General features: G+C 46.0%; 1 protein-coding gene across 1 annotated transcript; it reads left to right on the plus strand.

Annotated features, from left to right (window-relative positions):
• Positions 1 to 2,810: 2,810 nt before the first annotated feature.
• On the plus strand, positions 2,811 to 8,150 carry LOC134299959 (uncharacterized). Its single transcript, XM_062984275.1, has 2 exons — positions 2,811 to 4,604; positions 7,833 to 8,150. Exons 1-2 carry the CDS (start codon positions 3,057 to 3,059, stop codon positions 7,872 to 7,874), a joined length of 1,590 nt encoding a protein of 529 aa, XP_062840345.1. The 5' UTR covers positions 2,811 to 3,056; the 3' UTR covers positions 7,875 to 8,150.
• Positions 8,151 to 10,542: the final 2,392 nt, after the last annotated feature.

Here is a 10,542-nt window from a genome sequence, read left to right on the forward strand (position 1 = left end):
AAGTATATTAAATGTAAGTAACCATGTTTACATTGATTCTAATTTACTTCACACATTTCTTAAGTGTGGATCTTTGATGCATTCTATCTCACAGAGTCTGAGGGGTTTTCTTCCCTTGTCATGTTGCTGTAACACAATGATGTCATACACACACACACACACACAGAGGCCTGCTTCCTTGAATGAAAAATGCATAGTGTTTTCACCATATCCTACTCATTTTAATACATTGTTTATGTTTACAGTAATCTGATTTTGTTTGCCGTATATTCATTGCTGGATTTATAATTATGTGCTTGAGCACAGGGTTCCATTGGCCAGAGGAGCCCATCTTCTTGCCTATATATTTTGTGGTGCAATTCTAAATTCAATTCCAAGCTACTAAACCTTCTCTATTAGTTTGACCTCTCCAGCATTTGATTGATTATTATTATTATTTTTTAAAAAAATACAAATTCTTTTTTTGGGCGAAGTTATTATTAAAATGTAAAAGTGGAGGGAAGGAAAAAAAAGAAAAAAAATCAAAATTCTAGTTAAAGGCAATGCTACAAATCCTAGTTGAAGGCCATTCTTTAAATCCAAGTTGAAGAGGCAGTACTTTAAATCTAAAGATTTTTTTTCAGATTTTTCCATCATAAATGTAATTTCAATTTCTTTGGTTTTTGAAGTGTGCAGACCGCTTATTCCTGCAAACTTCTTTTTTTCTTTTGCAACTCTCCATCCTCCTAAAGCCCCTCAATTTTTAAAATTACCCCCTAAAACATCTTACATCACCAGTTCTACATAAAATATCAGGATTTGCATGGTGTCGTCCATCATAATAAAAACATGGGAAGAAACTGGCTAAGAAATCTGGAGAAACAAAGCAAGTGTAGATTTCTCGTGACTTCCAGGTTGTGTTTTCATCCAGAACACACATGTAGAGACTGATGTGGGGCAAAGAGCAAAAAGCGACCCTAGCTGCAGTTGCATTCCCCACTTTTTAAGGTAGCAATATTTCAGACAGATAAAATCTGAGATTTTATTTAGATATGTGGGAAAGATGGTTAAATAAACATGGTAATAGATCAAAATCACTGACTTGCTTTAGCTCTTATTATTTGTAAAGGGCACAACATCAAACTTAACAAAATGAAGACCATGGTTGATGAAATATAATGAAGTTTTCTAAAATATAATGTTTGTTCTAGAATTCATACTGAGTCTCATTCTTTTGATAAGTCACTTTCTAGGATCATTCACATCTTCTGCCCCAGATTTTCCAGGGATATATTACAATGAAGAAAGTTAAAAGAAGGCCAACATTGTTCCTGGAGAGTGAAATACTGTACACACATTTGGAAAATATTTTATTTGTCTTTAAAGTTTTGCCTTACCATATGTACTTGCATACAAGTTTGGTTTCATGTCTCAATCGAGAGCAGGTTTTCAGGTCAAATGTATGAATTTTGAGATGATATTCTGTGGATATGTAGAGGCTCATTCCATAGAGAAGAGAAGGTCCCTGGCTGCCACCACTTTCCTGCTCAGGCATTCAAAAAGCCCTTCATCACAATACTCAGAGAAGAAGATTCCATTTTTATCAGAGTAAAGATGTGATAAGAACTCTTATCAGAAATGGAACCATACCCTTATTAGATTAGAATGGTGAAAAACGAGAGCTTCTCTATCAGTGGCTGCCCCTCGACTCTAGAACTCCTTGCCCAGGGAAGCCATCAAATGACTTGACCACCAGAGAGTGAAAAACTCCTGAAAAAAAAGCATCTATTTTAGAAGTTACAGAATTTTTTAATAAATGAATGGGTGAGCAGTATATTAGATAGTTTTAAATACAGAGGTGAAATGTAAGGCACTATGCCCAAAGTATCCTATCAAATACTTTGCCAATCATGTTAAAATCTGACACCATGGGGCTCAAAGCCTAATGAGGAATTAAATGGCATTGAACATTGAAATGTTTCTCTGCAGTGTTCCATTGAGCTTCACCACAGTGCTTGTTCTGGCCTTCTGCATACACTTCAAAACCAACATTAAAGTAAGATGCTTGAAAGATTTTTGCATCAGCTAGCATCATTATCATTACAGATCTATTATATCATGACTGTTTTAAGGATATGCATGGTAGCTTTAAAAGCTCTCTAAGATTTTGCTTTTTATTAGCAGTGGTCTTCTTCATTTAATCCAGTTCTTTTAAATTGAGCCCATTAGATGTTGAGAAGTTTTATTAAATCCTGACAGAAATCTGTCTTCAAACTAGATTTCTAGCTGCAAAAAAACATTTTTAGCTTTTTGCAGTTTTTAAGAGATTACATTGCAAGTCTATTGCTAACCAATACAAGAATTAATTTGATTCTATTGTATTGTTTGTTTTCTTCTGTTTATTGTTTTCTTCTTGAGCTGAAAGTGAGCAATCTAGCATGGGAGCAGCAAAGGCACATGGTCTTATCCCAGGTCCCATCTGCAGTTTTCCCAGGGCCAATCCCCTGAACTCCAAGAAGCAGCCAAAAGGAGTTTTGCTCCCCACTGGTCCTGAAACTGGAAGGTTAATGTGAAGTTTCCTCTCCTAAATCACAAGACTTGAAATGAAGATTTCTTTCCCCTTTAGTTGTGCGACTGAAAGAGGCATTTCACTCTCAAGCCCCTTCTACATAGCCATATAAAATCCAGATCATCTGCTTTAACTGTATTATATTACTTATTTATTTATTTATTTATTTATTTATTTCTCACATTTATATCCTGCCCTTCTCACCTGAAGGGACTCAGGGTGGCTTACTACAGTGGCAACAATTAGATGCCCATACAAACCAATATAAAACAGCACATAAAACAGTTAAAACTGTCAGAACCCTGCTACTAGAGCCTGGATGTGGCTCTGAGTTTCAGGGTCACTGACATTGATAAGACACCTGCGTCCCAGGACTCGGAGGAGAAACGGCTGATGGACTTGGCGGGGAATTTGCGCGGGGTTTTACTGAGCGGGAAGAGACTGTTCAAATGAGGGGGAGGGTATATAAAGGAGGGTTGGCCGGAGCCTCCCATTCTTGGCTTTTCTGATGTTCATGTTTCCTACAGTAAAAGTTTCTGGTGATATCACAGAGAGTCTTGTGTGTTCATTCAGGAGCGGCTGTGGTGAGCTGACACTAAGCCAAGAATACGGACACCATCCCGCTGTAGCGGTGAGGTGTAACATGCAAGTGGAGGATGAAGAGCTCTTGGGCGCCGGAGGAGGAAGGTCGGAAAGGGCCACTCCCGAGACGGACGCTGAGTTCCACCAGCTGGCGGCCCTGGCGTCATCCACCGCTTATGCCCAGCCAAATGGGGTAACCCAGAGGCGCGGAGTGGTGCGGGGAGATAGCACCGGAGGAGAGGAAGGTTCACCTTCCCCAGGCCCGCAAAAGATGGTGTTTCTGGAGGAGAGGATGTCGGCGATGGAGACCACCCTGGCAGTGATGTCGAGGGCGATGGAGCGCCTGGCGGTTTTGGCGGAGCCGGAGCGAGGAAGGGAACTCCGGGCTAGCTCAATGTGGGACGTGAGCATGGGAAGCAGCCAGGGCTTTGCAGACCTCCCAGCACCGAAGGGAAGGGAAATGCGAAAGGAGCCCGGTGCCCGGCCCAAGATCCAAACGAGCCTGACGCGGGTGGAGGAGAGTGACGACGAAGGGGAAAAGCCTCCGAGAATCCCGGCTACGCTCCCAACTGAGACCCTGGTGCCCCTGGCGAATGCCGGGCGTGGCACAGGACAAAGGGAAGCAGCAGCGGGGCCCACTGGCCCGCAAGGGGGCTTGCGACGGGCGGAGAATTGGGGATTGCCACCACAGGGACCCCTACCGAGACGAGAGGAACTAAGGATCGAGTTTGGGGGAGAGTCCTCTGAACTGGATTTTTTCCTGACCACGGTGAGGGGCTATATGGAGGACAATGCCCACACTTTTAGAACGGAATCCAGCCGGGTACGGGCCATTGGTGCAGTGTTGAAGAGGGGAGCGGCCAGCTGGTACGTTCAACTACACGCGCGGCGCGACCCATGTCTGGGGTCACTCCGACGCTTTATGGGGGCCCTGGAGACCCGTTTCCGAGATCCACTGGAGCAGATCCGGGCGAGGGAGGAGTTGAAGACCGTCTCCCAGGGGCAGAGGTCGGTATCTGAGTATGCGGAGGAGTTCCAATGCCTCGCTGAAAAGGTGCCGGAATGGTCTGCAGTGACAAAGATAGAACTCTTCAAAGAGGGGCTCAGGCGGGAGATCCTCTCCTGGGCGGTGCATCGTGATGAGCCTGACACACTGCGCGGATGGATTCAGCTGGCGGGGCGCATCGAGACATCGCTGGCCCAGGCGAGGAGGCACCGAGGAGGGCTACAGCAGCGGCCGCAGATGAAAGAGGGGAGCCGGAAGGAGGGATCAACCCCAGCCGGGAGGAGAACGGAGCCGACAGGGAACGTGAGCACCAGCAGGAGGGGCTGCTTCGTGTGCGGCCGTTTGGGCCACAGGGCTGCCGAGTGCTGGCAGAGAAAAGGGGAAGGCGGAGGCCCGCCCAAACCAAGAGCCGTGGCAGGGAAACGCGCCGAGGAAGAACCACCGATGAGGCACCACTCGGGGGGGTTGGTAAGTCAGGACAAAGCCATGATAGTGGTCCCCATTCAGCTGGAAAGTGGCAGCAAACAAGCAACCTGCAAAGCATTTGTGGATTGTGGATGTTCCAGGAACATCATCTCCCCTGAATTAGCCGAGGGATTGGGATGCGAAAGAACGAACCTAGAATCCCCAATAGCTTTTTCGCAGTTGGACGGATCCACAGCATCGGGATCATTAGCTAAGTACAGTGCCGAAGATGTAAAGTGTAAGATAGGGAGTTGGGAAGGAAAGGTGTCATTTGTGATATCACAAATAGCCAGCTATAATGTTATACTAGGCATGCCATGGCTGGGGCAGGCCAACCCGCAAATCAACTGGGAGGATAAGAGCATGATCTTCAGGATGAAGTTGGAAGGAGGGAGCCAGGAAGTGGAAAGGGAGCCGGGGAAAAGGGGGGAGGAAGACTCTATCAGGATAGCAGAACTGGCAGATAAATTACCCCCAGAGTATCGGGATTTTGTGGACGTATTTGATGAGAAGGAAGCAGACAGTTTCCCACCGAAGCGGAGAGTTGAAGTGAAGATAGAGCTAGTCCCAGGAGCAGAGCTTCCTAAGGCAAAAATATACCCAATGTCGGCTAGGGAAAAGGAGGAACTGAGAAAATACATTGATAAAAACCTAGCGAGGGGTTTCATAGAGCCTTCAAATTCCCCTCTAGGGGCGCCTGTGTTGTTCAGGCGCAAAAAGGACCAAACGCTGAGGCTCTGCATTGACTACAGGGGCCTGAATGCAATCAGTTCTGGAAATAAATACCCCCTACCTTTAGTGAAGGACTTGATCGCCCAGTTATCGGAGGGACAGATATTCACTAAATTGGACTTAATTGAAGCGTACCATAAATTGCAGATTAAACCAGAGGACAGGTGGAAGACGGCCTTCTCCTGTGCATTCGGATTATTCAATTATCGTGTGCTCCCTTTCGGTTTGTGCGGCGGAGGCGCCGCGTTCATGCAATTAATCAACGAAGTGTTGCATCCATTGTTGTACAAGGGAGTCTTTGTTTTTTTAGATGACATATTGTTAGTATCTCGGACTAAGGAGCAACACATAGAACTAGTCAGGGAAGTCCTGCAAAAGTTGAGAGAAGCAAAACTGTATGCGAAGCTTGCCAAGTGCGAGTTCAATAAAGACCAGATAGACTTTCTGGGGTATAGGATTTCCTCCCAGGGAGTGGCGATGGACCCTGCGAAGGTAGAAGACGTGAGGGGGTGGGAAGCCCCCAAAACACGGAAGCAGCTGCAATCCTTCCTAGGGTTCGCAAACTTCTATAGAACATTTATCAAGGACTTTGCGCGCCTCACTTTGCCATTAACGGATTTGTTAAAGACTAAAGGTAGGGGAGAAACAGCCAAAGTGAAGGCCCCAGGGGCCAAACTGACCTGGACAATAGAATGCCAGGAAGCTTTCGAAGCCCTTAAAAAGCGTTTTACTGAGGAGCCTGTCCTACAGCACCCTGATATGTCTAAAGCCTTTGTATTACATTGCGATGCGTCAGACCGGGCATATGGGGCAGTTCTGCTACAGAAAGACGAGGGGGGGAACCTGAAGCCATGTGGCTATCTGTCAAAAAAGTTTAGCGATACAGAAAAAAACTGGCCGATTTGGGAGAGAGAAGCCTTAGCGATTCTAAAAGCACTAGAGTGCTGGAGACACTTTCTGGAAGGAAGTGGAACACCGTTTGAGGTGTGGACTGACCATAGAAATTTACAGTATCTAAGATCCCCTCGTAAACTATCAGCGAAGCAAATTAGATGGGCCCAATATTTCAGCCGTTTTGATTTCAGACTCAGATTCTTCCAGGGGAAACATAATATACTCGCTGACGCTCTCTCTCGGATGCCTCAGCACGGGGGAGGAATTCAGGAATCTGAAGGGAGTATTTTTCTTGATAAGCAATGGGGCCTGGCAGTACTAACTCGAGCACAAGCGGCCAAAGAAAACAAACGTACTGCCATTTCCACGGGGGGAGGAGAAATATGGGAGGAAGAGTTGAAGCGAGCGTATGGAATGGACAAATGGTTACAAACAAACAAAGAAAAGGGAGAATTGTGTGGGGATTTGGTGTTTGTAAATAAGAAATTGTATATTCCTGAATGTTTAAGACGAGAAATGTTAAGGAAGTACCATGATAACAAGGGTGCGGGTCATCTAGGCCCCACCAGGACTATTAAACTGTTGGCCAAACAATGCTGGTGGCCCGGAATGAGGAAAGACGCCAGGGGATACGTCACGCAGTGTGAATTATGTGCAGAGGGAAAAACACCACCGGGGAAGCCCCAGGGGCTATTGCAGAAGGTGGTGGAGCCCATGAGGCCATGGGAATGCGTAGCCATGGATTTTGTAGGCGAACTACCCCCCAGCAGAGGCCACAGATACATTTGGACAATATTGGACCTATTCTCAAAACAGGCACACTTTGTGGCTCTGCCAAAACTCCCTTCAGCTGAAAAACTTGCTGATTTGTATGTGAAGCATGTATATCGCCTACATGGGTGTCCCGACAAGATAATTAGTGACCGGGGAGTCCAATTTACTGCAAAATTTTGGGGAAAATTCTTACAGCTGTTAGGAGCAGAAAGGAACCTGAGCTCGGCCTTTCATCCCGCGACCAACGGGGGGGTCGAACGTACCCAACAGACACTGTGCCAATTCTTAAGGATGTACACCAATTATAGACAGGATGATTGGGCGGACCTTCTTCCGTTTGCTGAGATGGCTTTTAACGGGGCCGTACATTCGGCCACAGGTCGTGCCCCATTCGAAATAGTATACGGACAGGAGGTGGCACCTTTCCCCAGGCTACCCGAGTGGAAGGAAGGGGAGGGCCAGACCGACGAGGAATGGCCGGCCAAAATCAAGCAAGGGTGGCAAACCGTGGTAGAGGCATTGCGGGAAACACAAAAGAAGTACAAGCTCTTTGCGGATCGTAGGCGCCGAGAGGGGGACAAATTGGGCGAAGGAGATCTGGTTTGGCTGAGCACAAAAAACCTGAAATTGGGGTTCCCATCCAAGAAATTGGCTCCACGCTATATAGGGCCATTCAGGGTAGCAAAAAGAATAAACGAAGTGACCTATGAGCTGAGGCTACCAAAGGACCTAGGAAAGGTACACCCGGTATTCCATTGCAGCCTGTTAAAAAAGTATAAAGGAACTCTGGACAGCGGAGAACAATAGTTGTGTTTAATCTTTTCCTTCCAGGACGAAGGGGAGGAGGACGCCATGTCAGAACCCTGCTACTAGAGCCTGGATGTGGCTCTGAGTTTCAGGGTCACTGACATTGATAAGACACCTGCGTCCCAGGACTCGGAGGAGAAACGGCTGATGGACTTGGCGGGGAATTTGCGCGGGGTTTTACTGAGCGGGAAGAGACTGTTCAAATGAGGGGGAGGGTATATAAAGGAGGGTTGGCCGGAGCCTCCCATTCTTGGCTTTTCTGATGTTCATGTTTCCTACAGTAAAAGTTTCTGGTGATATCACAGAGAGTCTTGTGTGTTCATTCAGGAGCGGCTGTGGTGAGCTGGCTGTGGTTACTGAGGAGCCTGTCCTACAGCACCCTGATATGTCTAAAGCCTTTGTATTACATTGCGATGCGTCAGACCGGGCATATGGGGCAGTTCTGCTACAGAAAGACGAGGGGGGGAACCTGAAGCCATGTGGCTATCTGTCAAAAAAGTTTAGCGATACAGAAAAAAACTGGCCGATTTGGGAGAGAGAAGCCTTAGCGATTCTAAAAGCACTAGAGTGCTGGAGACACTTTCTGGAAGGAAGTGGAACACCGTTTGAGGTGTGGACTGACCATAGAAATTTACAGTATCTAAGATCCCCTCGTAAACTATCAGCGAAGCAAATTAGATGGGCCCAATATTTCAGCCGTTTTGATTTCAGACTCAGATTCTTCCAGGGGAAACATAATATACTCGCTGACGCTCTCTCTCGGATGCCTCAGCACGGGGGAGGAATTCAGGAATCTGAAGGGAGTATTTTTCTTGATAAGCAATGGGGCCTGGCAGTACTAACTCGAGCACAAGCGGCCAAAGAAAACAAACGTACTGCCATTTCCACGGGGGGAGGAGAAATATGGGAGGAAGAGTTGAAGCGAGCGTATGGAATGGACAAATGGTTACAAACAAACAAAGAAAAGGGAGAATTGTGTGGGGATTTGGTGTTTGTAAATAAGAAATTGTATATTCCTGAATGTTTAAGACGAGAAATGTTAAGGAAGTACCATGATAACAAGGGTGCGGGTCAAACTATTAAAATACATTATGAATTAAAATATACATTTCAAACATAAAATCAGATCCGTTCTTCCTCATGCTTTGTCCACAGTTCAGTCCGTGTCGTCTTCACCATTTACTGATTAAAAGCCTGGGCACACAGCCATGTTTTTCGGGCTTTTCTGAAGCCCGACAGGGTTGGAATTTGACGCATCTCTCTTGGGTGTTCCACAGCCAGGGAGCGACCACCGAGAAGGCCCTGTCCATCGTTCCCACCAGCCGCGCCTCCGAGGCAGGTGGGACCGAGAACAGGGCCTCTCCAGATGATCTCAGAGGTCTTGCTGGCTCATAGGAGGAGATACATTCAGACAAGTAGATTGGGCCGGAACCGTTTAGGGCTTTATAGGTCAAAACCAGCACTTTGAATTGAGCTCGGTAGCATATCAGCAGCCAGTGGAGCTGGCATAACAAGGGGGTGGTACGCTCCCTGTAAGTCTCCCCAGTTATTAATCTGGCTGCCGCCCATTGTACTAGTTGGAGCTTCCAGGCCATCTTCAAAGGCAACCCCACGTAGAGGGTGTTGCAGTAGTCCAAACGGGATGTAACCAGAGTGTGGACCACCGTGGCCAAGTCAATGTAGACTCATATAATCCAGTTCAAAGCACATAATGTGGATTATTTGCTTTGATAATCTGGATTATATGGCAGTGTAGAAGGAGCCTCACAATAGTATCACATAAATGCAGAAGAAAGGCTCTCCTGGAGTTACCACTTTAAAAGCAAACTTCAAGTGTCTAATGAGTTCCTAGACCTCCTTAATCATGGCCTTTTTACATATTCTTACATGTTTTCTGCTGACAACCTACACAGCTGATTGAAAGTATTAATCTTAATCCTAGATACATCAGTGGCTGAGGGGACTTTGATTTTTTGTGGTGCAAGAGTAACCCCCAGTTCTTCTAACAGAATGCTGAACTCAGCTATCAATGAAATTATTCAATTTCATAGTGGTCCACACAAAAATAATCTAAATAATGTAATGTCCCTCTCTTTCTGGACTGCACTCTAATGTCCACTCCAGAAATTCCAATAAATACCCCAAAGACTGCCTATATGGAGCATCCCTTGGAAAGGCATAGCCCATAGAAAACATGCCCTCAGAGGAAATGCAAGCAGCAGTAAGGTCTCAAATATCCTATACTTTGTTCCTTTGCTCTCTGTCATGGCACAACTTGTCTTGCTTTATTAACTAGTGCCATTTCACTTGAAGCCAGCAAATACACCTCTCCCCATAATATGGCTGTGCTGCGGTGGAGGGATTCAAAGAATACACAACACCAGAGCTATCTGAAAAACAACTATGTAAAGCAAAGTCTTGTGTGTGTGTGTGTGTGTGTGCGCGCGCGTGTATTCCTTAAAACAAAGACCACATCAAACACTGAGACCAGGATTGAAAGCGAGTCTGCCGTTGTACCATAACAGTAGTATAAGGCTGATAGGTCAGTTCTCCAAGTACTCCATTATGTTCACATTCCCATTTAACCATCTGTTTCCTAGGGCCAACTTGAAGTTACTTGATTGATGTATGGAAAGTCAAATCTCCTTCTGTATCAAGGTGATTTATAGGTAGCCCTGAAATGAAGGTGCTAGGGAAAACAAGCACTTCCCTTTTGGTACCCCGAGATCTTCTG

This window comes from Anolis carolinensis, chromosome 1 (assembly GCF_035594765.1).
Source record: "Anolis carolinensis isolate JA03-04 chromosome 1, rAnoCar3.1.pri, whole genome shotgun sequence".
NCBI lineage: Eukaryota > Metazoa > Chordata > Lepidosauria > Squamata > Dactyloidae > Anolis > Anolis carolinensis.